Below are 20126 nucleotides of genomic sequence, written 5' to 3'. Positions count from 1 at the left end.
GGTCATTTGGACGTTGTGAAGGCTCTGACTATTTATTTGCCAGCCTCCAGTTCCTTCCGGCGTACGGACTCTCCTTTGTTTTTGTCATCCCGGAGGGTCCTCGCAAGGCATTGGCGGCCTCCAGGGTGGCAATTGCACGTCTGCATTTGTTTAAACATACTGCACCCGGGGCAGGGTTCCACCCTTCGGTGTCACGGCTCATTTCACCAGAGCGGTGGGCGCTCTTGGGCTCGGAAGATTCAAGGTTCGGCCGCACAGTTGTGCAGGGCGGCTACCGTCCTCCTTACGCACATTCACTAAATTTTGCCAGGTGCATACCTATGCATCGGCGGGCGCCGCCTTTGGACCGCTTGGTCTTGCAGGCGGCAGTTCTTAGTTGCCTGCAGGGGCGCTTGCTCCATGGGTCTGTGTTTTTCCCTCCCTGTGGACTGCTCTCGGACGTCCCACGGTTTCTGTGTCCCCCAATGAATATGGGCGAGAAAACGAGATTTTTGTAAAACTTACCCGTAAAATCTCTTTCTCGCTCTTCATTGGGGGACACAGCACCCACCCAATATTGTTGTTCGGCCACAGTTGTGGCTGTTGCTGGTTGAAACCTAGTTCGGTTCTTGGCATTGTTGGTGTTCCGCGTTTTTTCATTGGTTTACTTGCTTCTCCTACTGCTTCTCACAAACTGAAGCGCTCTCTCCAGGCTGGAGGGGGTATAGCTGCCAGGGGAGGGGCTAACAGCTTTTACTAGTGTCAACGCCTCCTAGAGGACATAGCTATACCCACGGTCTCTGGGTCCCCCAATGATGAGCGAGAAAGAGATTTTACTGGTAAGTTTTACAAAAATCTCGTTATAGTGGTGTCACTCCCTGATGTTTAGTCTGTGTCAGTATTTACTGTAACTTTGGCATTACATTCATAAATCAAGAGGCCCAGAATCATACATGATACGCATTGAACCCTGCGATCGTCCTCTGTGGATGATAGTTTTATAGAAATCCTCGTCCTCTGTGTTTCTGGCGCAGTCACATGACCGCGTCATGACGTGGATCGTCCATCTTTTAAGCAGGCGACTATCATTTGCTTATGTTGTTGTTTTCTCATCTCCCGATGCTGGGCATTTATTCATCAGATCCTCTTGATTTTTAAGTCCGCCCCCTCTCTCGTTTTCCAAGCCTCTTTCATCTTCATCAATGTGTGATCGCCAGGCAACCCTTCCCCAGCGATGGAAGCAGCCGCTCACCTCTCCTGTATTGTCTTTCAGATAGACCCTGGGTCTGGAACATTCCGTATGTCAACGCTCCGGACTCCCATGGGAATATCTGGTGTCCCTCGTAGGACCTCCACCTCCCCCAGGCCTTGTAGATGTGAAGCGGAGACGGCAGGACCAATGCTGGACACTGAAGCTTTACTCAGTTTCGGATCCTTCAAGCAGCGATCTGTTCATTTTTTTTTTTCTTTTCTTTTTTTAAGGCTTTCACAGAAAAATAGGGAAATGAAGAAAAATAATAAAATATCATTTCTATAATACAATTCACATGATTTTCTCCCATCTGCCAACGTTCTTTCGGCGCTCAGACACTGATTTGTATAAGACCCTGCAACTTTGCAATAGACTTTGGGGGTCATTTATTAAGACCGGCGATTTAGACCCTGGTCTTAATCCCCCTGTGCTAGCGGCAGATGCGCCAAAGTTTTGTAGAAGCAACCAGTCGTGCGACATGCTTTAAACGATGTACAGTATATTTACAGTTCCTTATCTAAATAAGGATTGTTTCCATTCACTAACAGCAAGTAGTGAAAATCGTGAGTAATTAAAATATTGTGTTAGAAACCAAAAGAATTTTTGCATCGTCCACAGATAGATACAGCGGGAAGGTAAATACGCGAACACGTTTTTTAATTGGCAGCATTGATACCAGATTTACTAACCATGTACACGACGCAAACTGTGTAGAGATGCACCAAATTTATCACAGGGGCTTAAGCTGGGTGATAAATGTGGTGCAGGGACAGAGACTTTTCTGTGACTCTGTCTACCATTGGTTGGCTTACTTTTTTCCAAAAATTTGGGGCATCTTAAGTCACGACCCATTTCCACTAAACCACGCCCCTTTCATGACAGGCCAGATGCAGTGGGTTTTTCTAAAGCTAGATACACCTAACTGTGCCAAAAATGTACCAAATTTTGGTGTACTTTACAACAAGGCCTAAGCACAATCGCTTATGGTATCACATATGTAAGGCTTAGATACAGCAGCTCAGTAAACAGCATCACACATGATAGGATTAGATACAACAGCCCAGCAGACAGTATCACACATGCTGAGGTTAGAAAGCTTACCAGACAGTATCACACAATAGTATTAGATACAGCAGTTCAGCAGGCAGTATCACACATAAGAGTAGATGTATAGCTCAGCAGACAGTATCACACATGATAGGATTAGATAAAGCAGCTCAACAGACAGTATCACACATAATAGGATTAGATACAGAAGCTCAGCAGACAGTATCACACATGATAGGATTAGATACAGAAGCTCAACAGACAGTATCAAACATGATAGGATTAGATACAGAAGCTCAACAGACAGTATCACACATGATAGGATTAGATACAGCAGCTCAACAGACAGTATCACACATGATAGGATTAGATAAAGCAGCTCAACAGACAGTATCACACATAATAGGATTGGATACAGCAGCTCAGCGGAGAGTATCACACATCATGGGATTAGATACAGAAGCTCAACAGACAGTATCAAACATGATAGGATTAGATACAGCAGCTCAACAGACAGTATCAAACATGATAGGATTAGATACAGCAGCTCAACAGACAGTATCACACATGATAGGATTAGATACAGCAGCTCAACAGACAGTATCACTCTTGATAGGATTAGATACAGCAGCTCAACAGACAGTATCACTCTTGATAGGATTAGATATATGCTCAGCAGACAGTATCACACATGATAGGCTTAGATACAATAGCTCAGTAGACATTATCACACTTGATAGGATTAGATATATGCTCAGCAGACAGTATCACACATGATAGGCTTAGATACAGCAGCTCAACAGACAGTATCACACATGATAGGCTTAGATACAGCAGCTCAACAGACAGTATCACACATGATAGGATTAGATACAGCAGCTCAACAGACAGTATCACACATGATAGGATTAGATACAGCAGCTCAGCAGACAGTATCACACATGATAGGCTTAGATACACGGCTCAGCAGACAGTATCACACATGATAGGATTAGATATATGCTCAGCAGACAGTATCACTCATGATAGGACTAGATACAGCTACTCAGCAGACAGTATCACACATGATAGGTGCACAGCAGACAGTATCACAGGCTTAGATACACAAGTTCAGAGGATACATTGGCTCAACAGCTGGTATTATTTTCTAATGTATTAACATTAATACTGATGGCTTTTGCGGGGGAGGAGGTAATTTTCTGCATCTTCCGTTTCTCGAATGCATTCCTTATCTGCGGCCCCTGTATTTCTGTGGAGTCAGGGTTTATGTTCTGGCATCAAATGATTGCATTTAAGCTGTGATGGATCAGAGCTGAAACAGAAGGATTTACGCATTGACAAGTTTTTATGGCAGTAAATAGGAGCCATCTGTCATCGTGTTGTAAACGCGGCTCGTGCCTCCCGGCCCGTCCACCTCTCACTCACTGGATACAGATACCAGAAGCTTAATTGTTCCTACTAGGGGTGGCCATACACCTTACATAGAAGTAGGTTGATGGCTTCACCGATGCTGCCATGCACATTAGTTCATTTTGCAGATTTTAGATATTCAGACTGACCATGCATGTGCAGTGACACCAGCTAACAGACGAGCGATCTTTCTGTGAACCGTGATCCGTGAACTAGCGACTATCGGATAAAAATTTCAAAACTTGTGATCAGTCGGCTAAAGCGATAATTTGTTTTTAAATTCCACCTGATGAAGGTTCATGATGGTTGAAATCGTCCATTTTCCTCAAATATTGTCTAATGTATGGGCACCTTAAAGGAAGTCTGACAGCAGTTTTCCCCTTGCAAAACTGCTGACAGCACTAGGTAGGAACTGGGGACTGCTGTACAAACAACTTTTGTAGAGATTTTATTATCAGGAGTAGGGAGAATATGAACTCTTATTCTGCCAGGTTCTGCTCCTGCAAGTGCCTAGGAGGCAGAGCTTCACCGTGAAGAGCCCAAAATGGCTGTCACTCAGAGGAAAGGGGCTGTGAAGCTCCTTCTCTATTGCACTTGCGGGAGCAGAACATAGCTGAATAAAAGTATGTATTCACACTACTCCTGATAATAAAGCATCACAAAAGATATGTTTGTCCCCTGGGCCCTTACCTAGAACCGTCAGCAGTTTTGTATGGTCAAAACTGCCAACAGACTCCCTTTAAGAATGAACAAACAGGTGAGTCTAATCAGAGTCTATACAATGAAGCAGTGTTTGCAGAGTGCTCATCCATAGAGAACACGCAAGCAGCCGTTACGTGCCCTCTGGAGAAGATTTTTCCTCTAAGAATCAACATTTTGAAAATGAATGTCTGGCACTTCATATTTCTGACCCCCAAGGTCCAAATCCCCTGCTTCTGGTTGCCTGTCACCACTAGGGGAGCTCACTGCATACAGATATATGTAGGAACTACTAGGGGGAGCTCACGGCATACAGATATATGTAGGAACCACTAGCGGGAGCTCACGGCATACAGATATATGCAGGCACCACTAGGGGGAGCTCATGGCATACAGATGTATGCAACACCACTAGGGGGAGCTCACGGCATACAGATATATGTAGGAACCACTAGGGGGAGCTCACGGCATACAGATATATGTAGGAACCACTAGGGGGAGCTCACAGCATACAGATGTATGCAACACCACTAGGGGGAGCTCACGGCATACAGATATATGTAGGAACCACTAGGGGTAGCTCACGGCATACAGATGTATGCAGGCACCACTAGGGGGAGCTCATGGCATACAGATGTATGCAGGCACCACTAGGGGGAGCTCACGGTATACAGATGTATGCAGGCACCACTGGGGGAGCTCGTGGCATACAGATGTATGCAGGCACCACTAGGGGGAGCTCACGGTATACAGATGTATGCAGGCACCACTGGGGGAGCTCGCTGCATATGGGTTTATACAGCTCCCATTGAACGCAATAATAAATCTGTCTTCAGTGAGCTCCCCCTAGTGGTGGATGCACCACCGAGGTAGGCAGAAGATTAGGAGCTGTGTATTAGAAAAATAGATCTCCTCCCCTTGTATAGATATATTATGGAATGAATTGATTTTGATTCTAAGCTGCACTAGCTGTATTGTAGCTGGCAGCGAGTATGTTTCTATGGGCAGCAGCTCTTCATTTTTTGCCCTGGTCCATAGGTGGGCCCCACTATGGATGAACTATGGACGACCAGGACATGATTAGATTATAACAGATTTGCTATATTCGGGCATGTTTCTTCCAGTTTCCAGCTCCTTGCAGTTTGTTCTAAAGGGAATCTGTCAGCCCCCGAACTAGAATAAGGGATGTATAGTGTAAGTTGTGCTCAGTCCGATTATGTCATTTTTATCTTCATATACACTCATTGAGAGGACTCCTTTTTAAAGGGGTTATGCCATGAGACTGATGTAAAAAATTAAATTAAGAAAATAATAATACAGACCAAGTTGGAGCAAACGGCCCTCCAAATTCGTCTGTATTATTATTTTCTTATATTATTGCTCTTAGTCCATAATTGGTGGATTCAGCTGTTCCCCTTGCTGGGTACAGTGCTGTTTTCTTTACTTTCAGGAGGCCGTTTGGCACCAATGTTACTAATGTGGGTTTATGCTATTCTGTACAGTGACTGTATTATTGCACCTTTATTCCTATGGTTGGAGGGACCTTTCTCCATATTCTTGCTCTCCTACAATATATGTATTTTTAACTTTTGTGTTATATATGTACCGGTATGTCCTATTTCGGATCATGTATAATAAAGATGTTGTTTATTATTCTGTGTGGCGTAAGATTTATAGAGGAGTTTGTCACTTACTATACACTGCTTATTCCAGTTTGGGGGGTGTTTTGGAGCTGACAGATTCCCTTTAAGGATATGTGTAAAAATAGAGCTGTAGGATATAGCAATTAACACGATTATCTATGGATGTTACAATGTAGGGAGTAATAAGATATAGCTGGGGGGGGGGCACCTCTGCTTTCGCCGCGCAGTGGATTCGGAGACTTTGTGCTTTATCTGGTAGAACTAATTCCCAACTAGCTGTCCACAGGGGCCCCACTGATGCCTGAGCAGGAGTCCTGATTGCCGGCCATTGTTGTATCAGCAGGACCCTCTACTTCTTTTATGTCCCAGTGATACAATGTAGCTGTCCCTACATCACCGGAACGTGTCTTTCTGGAGAGCAGCGGATTACTCCCTCGTCAGCCTCACATTGGAAGGAGCCTCTGCAGAACATGCTCGCCAGCGGGGCACCTGCGGGGAAGCTTTCATTACAATTCCCCGGGTACATGGCGGCCCAGCGTGGATTATCACAACCCGCGCCTCGGATAAGGTGTCTTCACACCAGGTGCACACAGGACAGGGCGGCGCAGGGTTTTTAATTTTTTTTTTTTTTTTAAATAGTGCACCTTATGGATGAATGGATAGATAGATAGAAGATATGAGATGAAAGATATTAGATAGATAGGGGATAGATATGAGATGATATATATTAGATAGATGAGATAGATAATTAGATAGAGATTAAATAGATTAGATAAAGGGAATAGACCGACTGGTCCCAGCAGACCTGGCAGGATCTAGACTGGTCCCAGCACCATGGACAGGTCCTGCACCGGTTGTCGGGCTCCTGTAGGTGTCAGCACCCTGGGCAGCTCTTGGTCTTTGCAGGGCTCCTCCGCTGATTTCTTCTGAAGTCTTCTTCTATAGATACCAGTAATTGTCAGCAGGGAGGACCCAGGAGCAGAGGAGGTGACATTTCATGATACTCTTAACCCCTGAGTTCCCGGCCTGTCACCCTGCCACTGGACTGCACTGTGCGAGCTGTGTACAGAGCAGCTATGTATACAGGGGACCTTACTGGTGCCCGCATCAGGCTGGCACTGGTCTTCTCTTCTTCCCAGTCTCCACCATTCACGTGGACGTTGTACACAGGGATGCTGCAGTTCCGCCGATCACCGCGCGGGGCGCTAACCTCGGGCTGAGAAAGCAGAAGGGTTTTGTAGGCAGAGGAGCAGCATCAGGCAGAGCAGCCCCGGGGAGAGCGGGGACCGGGGGATTGTCCAGGCTGAAGCTGCATCTCCACACACAAGCGATCATTGCACAGGAGCTGGGATCACAGCTGCAGCCCACAAGGATCAGGGCAGGAGTGGGTTAATTAACCCTTGAAGACACTGCTCCTGTGATTTTTTTTTTTTTTTTTTGCAAGTCTTCCCAGAAGATCATTATTACCGTCTATGGAATACAGTCTATAAGCTGAAAGTCTGCAGATCTCAGGTACAAGGCGCAGCAGGGAAGTTTCAGGAGTCAAAGTTGTGAATTAAAGGTATGAATGGGTCATCCTGGAGAGGACAACCTGCCCCAGAGGAGCTGCCAGTTACTGGGCATCAGCATGTTGTGGTCAGACACAATGAAGTCCTGTGATGCTTGATCAGGATCTCACACAAGGGACTTTGCTCCATGAACAGACAAGTACTAGATGTTCTGTGAAAGTTAACACTTCCATAGCTCTGTATATTCCAGACCCGGCATCACCACTGTAATATTCAGCCTGGTAGAAGATTGCTCTGGATGTCACACATCTCTGTGGGGAGTCTCCTGGATTATACTGGATCTACAATACATCCCTAAGGGTTTGATGAGCTCCTCAAGGCTTGGAGGAAGATGCTCCCCAGTTCTGTACTAAGTCCTGAGAGAAGGTGATTATTAACCACAAAGAAATGAGAGGGATACAAACGAATCCTTGCCGGCCATTGGGCACTAGGTCAGAACCCTCGCCGATGTCTAATGTGGGTCCAATATATGTAAGGTGAGGCATGGTGTCAGACATGATCATGGAGTTGGGATAATGTTCTTGCACTAAGCATAAATACACTCATGCCTGCCCAACCTGCCATCATCTTTCATTACCACAGCTGGTCACAACGCTCTGCTGCCAATGGGCTGGGAGTTTATAAACATTTTGGATTGTTGTAGACAACCTAGGAGATCTAGTGATGTCTTCAGGTGAGCTTCCCTGCCAGGCTTAAGGTAAGAAGATTACCAAATCAAGGTAAAATGTCCAAAACCTTCAGGCTCACTGAGCTGGATTTGACACTTGGTCTCCTCTGGGTAAGAATCTGATCCTCCAGAGATCAGTGTCCTGGTCACTACTGCCCGGGGGCAGAGAATGGCTTGTCGTGGTGGCTGCTGCTGTGGATTTGGTCACCTGAATGAAGACAATGGTCGGTTCCTGTTGTTGGCCATCCTGATCCTCCTCTATTTGCTTTGCGGAGCGGCTGTGTTCTCAGCCATCGAGCAACCAAAGGAAAAAGAAGCCAAGGAAAAGTGGCAACATAAGTTTGACAACTTTATCCAAAAATACAACCTCAGCAAAAGTGACCTACGCAACTTCCTACGTGACTACGAGGAGGCCAGTGTGGCCGGGATCAGGGTGGACACCATAAGACCCAGGTGGGATTTCACTGGAGCATTCTACTTTGTTGGAACTGTGGTCTCAACCATCGGTAAGTGGTCACCTTATAGGCCTCACCATCAAAAACCAGGTGAGAAATGTCTCCAGGGGGAAGTGAAGATGTCTGCTGTGTATACATGGTCATCAGTTTTGATTCCTGGTCCTTTCCTTGGGATTTAGATAAAATGTTGACTGTAGATTTATCATGTGATGCAGAACCAACATATTCTGCAGTGGACTTCTTGGCCTTGGTTTACAAAAAGGCCAATTTCAGTAGTTTTTGGAATGTTGGGAAGATGTTCATGTAAATAAGGGCTTAACATGCAAACTCCATGTAGATGTTGCCTCTGCTTGGGTGCAAAACCCATAGCCCTACTGTGCAAACTAAAGAGCCATGCTGGTCTGGTGTCCAATATATCCATTATACTGCCAAGGTGGTTATATAGGGAGCAGATACTTTCTAGTTCCAAAACTATGCTATCTTTTCCATGTAGTCCCATTTGAGAAGTGAACAGTGTAGGCTGACTTCACATATGCATTGTGAATACCATATTTCTGTCTCTCCTTAGAAGCAGAAAAATAAAGTTCAAGCCCACACTATAGAGAGCAAAGGTGGACCCCACTGATTTATGATATGGTCCGTCAGGTTCCGTCGTGGTTTTTGTAATTTTACCAGAAAATAAAGCTGCATGTAGCATTATTTTTCCTCCCAAATGTGACAGATTTTTTAAAGGAGCCTCAGATTCAGATGTAAAAAGAGCCTAAAACACAGTGGTCATTGACACTTCCAGAAACTATACTTACCCCGGAGTAAAAAGTCTGAGACAGTGAATTGTGTCTGTCCAGCCAGCCTGATATGTCCAGTACAACATGACACTGGTTATGATTGGGAACATCTGCTTCATCTGATTGTAGTGCCTGGGATTTAGAGAGTCACAGTCCATGAAGAGTCCTCTACACATGTCACTATATGCTGACTGTAGTCCAGGAGTCACTGAAACTTGTGTTGTTCCAAGGGGTTGTTAGGGTCATCATTTATGTCCTAACACTAGTAAGACTTTGATAAGATGAAGACTCCAGAGCTGTGACCATGTGTTGCAGTTTGATCACATTTTGTCAGTGTCTTCCCATCATTGTTGAGTCCGCTTCAACCAAGACACAAAGGGTCTGTCTCTTCCCATCATTGTTGAGTCCGCTTCAACCAAGACACAAAGGGTCTGTGTCTGTTGCTGGAAGCTCTTGGAGTAGACTCAATATATCATCAGAGAGGAAGCACAAGGATGATCTCACCTTATTGTAGTGGCTGTGATTATGGTAGAGATGAGTGTGGAAGATATTCCTATTCCCCAGAATACTGGAACACCGTGGGTGGTAGATGAGTGTGGGAGCACCATGGGCAACGGAAGGTAGATGGTTGCAGGAGTACCATGGATCGTAAGTGGACAATGGAGTACTAAGGGTGTTAGATGTGTGAAGCAGTACCATGGGTGGTAGGTGGGCGAGAAAGTACCATATGTAGTTGATGGGTGAGGGTACCCCTGGGTGATAGATGAGTGATGGAGCACCATGATTGGCAGATGGGTGATGGATGGTAGATGTTTGGGGGAGTACTGTGGTTGTTAGATGTGTGAAAGAGTACCATGGGTAACATAGTAACATAGTTTATAAGGCCGAAAAAAGCCCTTCGTCCATCCAGTTCAGCCTGTTATCCTTCCCGACTCCAATCAGGCAATCATGGGTGGTAGGTGGGTGAAGTGGTACCATGGGTTGTAGATGAATGAGGAAGTACATGGGTGGTAGATGAGTAAGGAATAACTATGCGTGGTAGGTGGGTGAGGGAGTACCATGGGCAGTAGAGAGATGTGGAAGTACAGGTGAGGTTCAGCAAAATGTATTTTGGCTTGAATCATTTCATTGTAGGACATACTGAGAGTCCAGGATCATTGCTCTTTTTTATTTAATTTCAAGCTGGACTTTTGATCCAGTAATAACTGAAGTTAAGACAAGTGATGACAGAGACAGGTGATGATAGAGACAGGTGATGATAGAGACAGGTGATGATAGAGACAGGTGATGATAGAGACAGGTGATGACACAGACAGGTGATGACACAGACAGGTGATGACACAGACAGGTGATGACAGAGACGGGTGATGACAGAGACGGGTGATGACAGAGACGGTGATGATAGAGACGGGTGATGACACAGACGGGTGATGACACAGACGGGTGATGACAGAGACGGGTGATGACACAGACGGGTGATGACACAGACGGGTGATGACACAGACGGGTGATGACACAGACGGGTGATGACACAGACGGGTGATGACACAGACGGGTGATGACACAGACGGGTGATGACACAGACAGGTGATGACACAGACAGGTGGTGATACAGATAGGTGATGATACAGATAGGTGATAATAGAGATAGGTGATGATACAGACAGGTGATGATACAGACGGGTGATGATAGAGACAGGTGATGACACAGACAGGTGATGATAGAGACAGGTGATGACACAGACAAGTGATGACACAAACAGGTGATAATAGAGATAGGTGACGACAGAGGCACGTGATGATACAGATAGGTGATGACACAGACAGGTGATGATACAGATAGGTGATGATGGAGACAGGTGATGATACAGATAGGTGATGACACAGACAGGTGATGATACAGATAGGTGATAGAGATAAGCGATGATACAGACAGGTGATAATGGAGACAGGTAAGGACACAGACAGGTGATGATAGAGACAAGTGATGATGGTGACAGGTGATGATACTGACAGGTAATGACAGACAAATGATGATAGAGACAGGTGCTGATAAAGACAGGCGATGATACAGACAGGTCATGAGAGAGAGATGATACAGACAGGCGATGATAGAGACAAGTGATAATACAGACAAGTTATGATGGAGACGGGTGATAATACATATAGGTGATGATACAGATAGGCGATACTAGAGACAGGCAATACAGACAGGTGATCATACAAAAAAATGCTCATACATATAGGTGATGATAGAAAAAGGTGATGATGGAGACAGGTGATAATAGATAGAGGTGATGGTACTGACAAACAACAATACATGACAGGTGGCAATTCACAGGTGTTGACACAGAGGTGACAGTACGACAGGTGAAAAGATGATGGCAGGTGATATCAGAGACTGGTGGTGATACTGTCAGGTGACGTTACAGACAGGTGACGATATCACTTGGACTGGGCTTCATATTGCTTTACATGACATCAGCAGTTCTGCTCTGAGCTCCCCGGCTCTCCACCGTCATGTTCTGCACTATACCCTCAGGCATCATTATTTATGGAGCAGGTGGACGGAGCACAACTCCCCCTCAGTCTCACAGGCAGCAGAGTTAAGCCTTTGTTTTGCGGATCCGCAAAACACGGACAGCGGACCGCACATTGCCGGCACTAATAGAATATGCCTGTTCTTGTCCGCAATTGCGGACAAGAATAGGACATGTTCTATTTTTTTCGGGAACGGAATTGCGGACCTGGAAGTGCGGGTCCGCAATTCCGTGTCCGGGCAGCACATCGTGCTGCCCCATAGAAGTGAATGGGTCCACGATTCCGTTCCGCAAAATGCGGAACGAAATTGCGGATGTGTGAATGGACCCTTATTTACACTACAGTGTTTGGTCAGTGATTTCCATCAGTGATTGTGAGCCACAGACATCAGGTATAAGGGAAAGATCTGTACCTGTTCTGTGTTTAGACCCGCACCTGGTTTTGGCTCAAAATCACTGATGGAAATCACTGACCGAACACTGACGTGTGAATGAGGCTTTACTGGTGTTAAAGTTCATTACAGCCCAGTCATGCTGCTGAATCTTCTATAGATTTGGCAACCTGCGAATGTCGCCTGTCACATCATACCCTGCAAAATCCTACAATGTAATCTGACATCAAGCAGCTGCACTGAGCTACCGGCCCACACCACAGTCACCCCAACCATACACCGGTACCCCAACATCTCACGCCCCCATATTCTAACACCTGATATTATAACATCCAAGTATTATCCCCCCCCCATCCCTGAGCATTCACAGCCCCCTCATACTGGTATAACACTGTAGCAGCAGCCCCCATTGTATACTGTTCTAATCCCCCCGATAACCGTAGTGTCTGATGGACAGTGTCTCCTAACATTGCTGACCATGGGACTGCAGAATGTCATGTAAGACCTCTGCCACCCATACAGTAGATCAGGTGTCAGCAACCTCCATCCCTCCAGCTGCTGTGCAGATACAACTCCCAACATGCACACTTAGTAGTGAATAGAACATGCTGGGAGTCGTAGTTTTACAGCAGCATAGTGGGAGATCTTGGGGGGCTTAAGGCCAGTTCTTCTTGGTTTACTATTGGATTAGCAGTAATCATGGATGTTCCCCTCTCACCCCCCACCTCAAGTCCTTGCTGTAATGGAACAATCTCTTGATATACTGACTTCCTGCTGCGCTGTACATACAGTCAGGTCCATAAATATTGGGACATCGACACAATTCTAACATTTTGGGCTCTATACACCACCACAATGGATTTGAAATGACACAAACAAGATGTGCTTTACCTGCAGACTGTCAGCGTTAATTTGAGGGTATTTACATCTAAATCAGGTGAACGGTGCAGGAATTACAACAGTTTGCATATGTGCCTCCCACTTGTTAAGGGACCAAAAGTAATGGGACAGAATAATAATCATAACCATACATCAAACTTTCACTTTTTAATACTTGGTTGCAAATCCTTTGCAGTCAATGGCAGCCTGAAGTCTGGAACACATAGACATCACCAGACGCTGGGTTTCATCCCTGGTGATGCTCTGCCAGGCCTCTACTGCAACTGTCTTCAGTTCCTGCTTGTTCTTGGGGCATTTTCCCTTCAGTTTTGTCTTCAGCAAGTGAAATGTATGCTCAACCGGATTCAGGTCCGGTGATTGACTCGGCCATTGCATAACATTCCACTTATTTCCCTTAAAAATCTCTTTGGTTGCTTTTGCAGTATGCTTTGGGTCATTGTCCATCTGCACTGTGAAGCGCCGTCTAATGAGTTCTGAAGCATTTGGCTGAATATGAGCAGATAATATTGCCCGAAACACTTCAGAATTCATCCTGAGCTCTGATAGGGAGAGCATGGACACGCCCCCTGAGCTGTGATAGGGAGAGCACGGACACGCCTCCTGAGCTGTGATAGGAGGAGCATGGGCACGCCCCCTGAGCTGCAGCAGAAAGGACACTCCCCTTGAGCTGTCAGCTTGCTATAAATCTAGCAGAGCAATGAATGGGGAGATCTCTGGATCCATGTGAGGTGCAGGGCTGGTTCCATAACTGTAAGAAAGAGGTTGTCATGTTCTATATGATGTCTGATTTTCAGCTTTTACATTAGTCATAGGATAAACCCATATACAGGTTATTTCTATCTCCGCCTTTATAAGTGACGGCCGAGGGAGGGCAGAGTTATGGAACCCTCCTAGCGGAATACGCTGCACTGTTTCCTTAACTCACATTGTAGTGAATAGGAGCTACGCGTTTCCAGTAACTTTGGTGTCACAGAAACAGCATAGCGCTAGCTGTGCTAAGCGGTTTGCGTTGTTCCCATTCACTGCTGTGGGGGGTGCAGAAACAGCGGCAATTCCCGTAACTACACCTACCCATGGCTGGCACTTAGAGTGTATGACCATAAACTTGCTGACTGTTTCCAATACTAACCAGCAGAATAGCGATTGCAGCTCTGTAGTACTATACACGCAAACAATGTGTTTACAAACTCACTACACTTTTGTATAGATTCATTTTATATTTAAAGGGGTTATCCAGGTTAAGATAATGATGACCTATCCTCAGAATAGGTCATTATCAGATCTGCAAAGGTCCTAGAAACCCAGCCGATCAGCTATTTCACTGAGCTGTCGCGCTCACTGGAGCTGTGGTGAGTGCAGCCGGCTCCAGGCACAGCGCCGTACATCGTATAGTGGCTGTGCTTGGTATTGCAGCTCAGCCCCATTCACTTCAAAGGGGCCGAGCTGCAACTGAACCATGTGACCGATATACAGTCAGGTCCATAAATATTGGGACATCGACACAATTCTAACATTTTTGGCTCTATACACCACCACAATGGATTTGAAATTAAACGAACAAGATGTGCTTTAACTGCAGACTGTCAGCTTTAATTTGATGGTATTTACATCCAAATCAGGTGAACGGTGCAGGAATTACAACAGTTTGCATATGTGCCTCCCACTTGTTAAGGGACCAAAAGTAATGGGACAGAATAATAATAATAATCATAACCATACATCAAACTTTCACTTTTTAATACTTGGTTGCAAATCCTTTGCAGTCAATGGCAGCCTGAAGTCTGGAACACATAGACATCACCAGACGCTGGGTTTCATCCCTGGTGATGCTCTGCCAGGCCTCTACTGCAACTGTCTTCAGTTCCTGCTTGTTCTTGGGGCATTTTCCCTTCAGTTTTGTCTTCAGCAAGTGAAATGCATGCTCAATCGGATTCAGGTCCGGTGATTGACTCGGCCATTGCATAACATTCCACTTATTTCCCTTAAAAATCTCTTTGGTTGCTTTTGCAGTATGCTTTGGGTCATTGTCCATCTGCACTGTGAAGCGCCGTCTAATGAGTTCTGAAGCATTTGGCTGAATATGAGCAGATAATATTACCCAAAACACTTCAGAATTCATCCTGCTGCTTTTGTCAGCAGTCACATCATCAATAAATACAAGAGAAGCAGTTCCATTGGCAGCCATACATGCCCACGCCATGACACTACCACCACCATGCTTCACTGATGAGGTGGTATGCTTAGGATCATGAGCAGTTCCTTTCCTTCTCCATACTCTTCTCTTCCCATCGCTCTGGTACAAGTTGATCTTGGTCTCATTTGTCCATGGGATGTTGTTCCATAACTGAAGGCGCTTTTAGATGTCGTTTGGCAAACTCTAATCTGGCCTTCCTGTTTTTGAGGCTCACCAATGGTTTACATCTTGTGGTGAACCCTCTGTATTCACTCTGGTGAAGTCTTCTCTTGACTTTGACACACAGACACCTACCTCCTGGAGAGTGTTCTTGATCTGGCTAACTGTTGTGAAGGGTGTTTTCTTCACCAGGGAAAGAATTCTTCGGTCATCCACCACAGTTGTTTTCCGTGGTCTTCCGGGTCTTTTGGTGTTGCTGAGCTCACCGGTGCGTTCCTTCTTTTTAAGAATGTTCCAAACAGTTGTTTTGGCCAGGCCTAATGTTTTTGCTATCTCTCTGGGTTTGTTGTGTTTTTTCAGCCTAATGATGGCTTGCTTCACTGATAGTAGCAGCTCTTTGGATCTCATCTTGAGAGTTGACAGCAACAGATTCCAAATGCAAATAGCAGACTGGAAATGAACTCTGGACCTTTTATCTGCTCATTGTAATTGGGATAATGAGGGAATAACACACACCTGGCCATGGAACAGATGAGAAGCCAATTGTCCCATTACTTTTGGTTCCTTAACAAGTGAGAGGCACATATGCAAACTCTTGTAATTCCTGCACCGTTCACCTGATTTGGATGTAAATACCCTCAAAGTAAGGGCTCATTCAGACGGCCGTATGCTGTCCGCAAAAATACTGAATGCTATCCGCAAAAAAACGGATCCGCAAAAAAACGGATAGCATTCAGTATTTTTGCAGACCCATAGACTTCAATGGGGCCATGTCCTGATTTTCACGGACAAGTATAGGACATGTTTCATTTGTTTTGCGGAACCGTGGAATAGAAAAGGACCCCATAGAAGTGAATGGGTCAGCATCTAATCCGCCAAAAAACGGATCCGCGTTTTTGCGGATAGCATACGGCCGTCTGAATGAGCCCTAAAAAGCTGACGGTCTGCAGGTAAAGCACATCTTGTTCGTTTCATTTCAAATCCATTGTGGTGGTGTATAGAGCCAAAAATGGTAGAATTGTGTCGATGTCCCAATATTTATGGACCTGACTGTATATACTGCAACCTGTTTCAACTAGCAGAGCTGCACTGTAAAGCATGGAGGGAGGGACAAAACAGCAGCCTGACACTAGGAAGAGACAGGAAGTAGATTTCATACAACTAGAGACTCCAATAGAAAGTGCAACTGAACTGGAGTCCCTGATTATCTTAATTAAGCTGTGCTACAGTGTAAAGCATGGGGGAGGGCAGATCAGCAGCCTGAGCCTCTGATGAGACATGTAGTAGATTTCATAAAATTACAGACTCCAATAGACGATGCAGCTAAGCTAGAGTCACTGATGCATTGCTGTGCCTTCATGAAGCTGTGCTGCATTGTAAAGCATGGAGGGGGGGAATCAGCAGCCTGAGCCTCAACATGTATTGCAGACTATGTCAGATTCCAGCAGACAGTGCAGTTAAGCCACTTATCACAGCTGCAGCAGACAGGACATTCTCACAGTTACTGGGAGCGTGCCATTCCATTATTGTGTAACAGATCATTCAAACCTACTTGCGGATAGTCTCCACGTTAGCCAACTAACATACTGTATATGTAAGAGTACGCTCATGTTTCATATAATAATCCGTCATGTATTTTCGTGGCTGATCCTCCTTTCTCTTCAGATGTGCACTTTAAAGTGACACAAATTTGTAGGAGGATTGGCTCCATTGTCATCGGCGCAGCGGCGCCAGTCTTCGGGTTTCCTGCGCGGAATTCACGACAAATAAGTGACATGTGATTTATTTACCGCAGATTCAAATCTGCCTGGAAAATTGAGGTGAAGTGAGGATTGCAGAAACCCCATTCCCTTGCAGTTTAAACAGATTGTCATCAGATCCGATGCGGATTTCCGGATGTAATCCATGCAGAAATCTGGGTAAACATACCCTAAACCTCTGTGATGCATTTTATAAGGTAAATGAGATAATCATTATGTAGTTTTAGAATTCCCTTCAGATCAGTGGCATTCAGCGCATTCGCCGTCCGCACGTGTGGATGGTAACAGTTTTACGACGCCGCACTTCCAGTCTTTATCATGGAGGGATCTTTATGGAGTCAGTGGAGCTCAGTATCAGATTCGCCAACTCGCGGTGTACATCATAATCAGTATTAGCGGAAGGCCGCGTCTCACGACTCTCATGTTGTGTCAATACGGAAATTGTCTCCTGTACTTGTTCTTCCTGCATACAAAACAAATCACAAGAAGGAGTGAACACGGCGTACAGCCAGGGGCCGCGCTGATCCTCACAATTAGTGCTCATTAACACGGCCGTTGCTTTTGTAGATCGGATGCGGACCCATTTATCTCAGTGGGACTGCAAAAGCTGCGGACAGCAGACCTATGTGCTGTCCGCATCTGCACGTCCATTCCGCTGCCCCGCCAAAAAATTTAACATGTCCTATTCTTGTCCATTTTAGACATTCTTACAATGGATCCGCAAAAAAAAAACGGTTGGCATACGGATGTCATACTTTTTTTTTTGCGGGCCACAAAACACATACGGTCGTATGCATGTAGCCAAAGAGAAAATTAAAAAAAGGATGCTTTATTTTCAGCATCCTTTGTGTTCATTTAGCATCCGTTTTTTGTTAGTTCCACCTGAGATCCTTTATTTTAGATGGAAGAAAAAGTTCTGCGAGTAGGAAACATGTGTAAATGTTAGTGAACTTGCCAGGGCTGATGGCCCTAACGCTGGCATGCCCCCACCCTGCCACTCCACACTTGCTAGGTCGGCATAAAAACACAATGTACACTTACATTTAGGTGCCTGGGCATTTAAACGGTCACAAAATGGGGCCCTGTAACTTTTTTACACCAGTTTCTGGCGTAGGGGTCATAATAAAGGACCCCCACTTTGTGTTTTTGCTGCAGTTTATTGTGGTTTTGCAAAGCACTAAGTGCCCATGTGGATTTTACAGGCAGATATTTGACATGTTTTACTTGTAAAATACCACATTGCAAAACCGCCCACAGACTGTGTTAAAACCGCAATGTGGGTTTTGTTACATTTGTTTACTACCTCGTGTGAACCCAGTCTTATACATTCTGTCCTTTTATGATCCACACCTGATTTTGGCTTTAAAAATGGCATCTCAAAGTACCCCAAAAAACCCAATCAAACCCTGTACATCTCAAGATACACTTACTTTCATGCTTAGAGTGGCACCTGGAGGCTTAGGATTAACAGATTTAAAGGGCATCTGTCAGCAGTTTTGTACCTATGACACTGGCTGACCTGTTACATGTGCGCTTGACAGCTGAAGACATCTGTGTTGGTCCCATGTTCATATGTGCCCGCATTACTGAGAAAAAATATGTTTTCATATATGCAAATGAGCCTCTAGGAGCAACGGGGGCGTTACCGTTACACTTAGAGGCTTAGAGGCTCTGCTGGCTCTGCTATGCTACGGCCACACGCTCTGCACTTTGATTGACAGGGCCCGGCATGATGACCTTTTCACTCTCTGGCCCTGTCAATCAAAGTGGAGAGGGCTCAGCAGTTGCAGAGAGAGCAGAGCCTCTAGGTGTAACAGCAACGCCCCTGTTGCTCCTAAAGGCTCATTTGCATATATGAAATACCATAAAACATAATTTTTCTCAGCAATGCGGGCACATATGAACATGGGACCAACACAGATGCCTTCAGCTGCCAAGCGCACAGGTAACAGGTCAGCCAGTGTCATAGGTACAAAACTGCTGACAGATGCCCTTTCAGTCGGACCCGAAAACTGATTACCATGATCAGTAAGCAGTGCTGTGGTTGCTCTGCCTGATAAGTTTAGAGCCTCCCAATATACAGCCTTCCCCCCCATCACATGGCTGCTCTTGTGCATCGCCTTATCTTCCTGAGAATATCTGAGTCACAGTAAAGGTGTGATGTAAGGTGACAGTGACATGAAGATGAGACTATCATCATTGCCGGCATCACGCTGGATCAGCAATCACTGGGGAAATTGTCCCTGGCTTTACAGACATTGCTAAACCGTCTACTGACCCCTGATGATGTAGAAGCGTATGAGGTCGGTTCAGTGCAGTCAGCCGGTGTACAAATGATGAGCTCAGTGGTAGATTTTAGAAGCAGTCCCCCATTCACCTGAAAGCTCAGGTCACCCGACATACGGTGCTCTAGGCCTCATTCACACATCTGTGATGAAATCCGTGATCAGACGGGCAGTGATTCATCCGTGACACTGCTAGGCTGGAAATTAATTTTCAGAACAACTGCTCTTACTGCTCCGTGAAACACGGATGGCGTCCAAGTTTTTCACAGAGCCATAAACTATAATAGGCGTGATGAATCCGAAAAAACACGGATAAAAAAGAGCATGCTTCTGTGCTAAAACCACGGACTGCGCTAAAATAGTGATGTGTCAATACGCACATTAAAATTAA

At 45.4% G+C, this 20126-nt stretch overlaps 2 protein-coding genes across 2 annotated transcripts in view; both read left to right on the top strand.

Moving 5' to 3' along the window:
• Nucleotides 1–1695, top strand: part of TDP1 (tyrosyl-DNA phosphodiesterase 1) — an 89595-nt gene extending 87900 nt beyond the window's left edge. The window contains exon 16 of the mRNA XM_040412123.1: nt 1253–1695. Coding sequence (XP_040268057.1) covers nt 1253–1326 — 74 coding nt within the window. The 3' untranslated portion in view covers nt 1327–1695. The remainder of the gene's footprint in view (nt 1–1252) is intronic.
• Nucleotides 1696–8434: 6739 nt separating this feature from the next.
• Nucleotides 8435–20126, top strand: part of KCNK13 (potassium two pore domain channel subfamily K member 13) — a 43487-nt gene continuing 31795 nt past the window's right edge. Inside the window, exon 1 of the mRNA XM_040412133.1 lies at nt 8435–8771. Within this exon, the coding sequence (XP_040268067.1) occupies nt 8435–8771 (337 nt within the window). The remainder of the gene's footprint in view (nt 8772–20126) is intronic.

Source organism: Bufo bufo, chromosome 11 (genome assembly GCF_905171765.1).
Source record: "Bufo bufo chromosome 11, aBufBuf1.1, whole genome shotgun sequence".
NCBI classification, from domain to species: Eukaryota; Metazoa; Chordata; class Amphibia; order Anura; family Bufonidae; genus Bufo; species Bufo bufo.
This window is presented reverse-complemented; position numbering and strand designations above follow the sequence as displayed.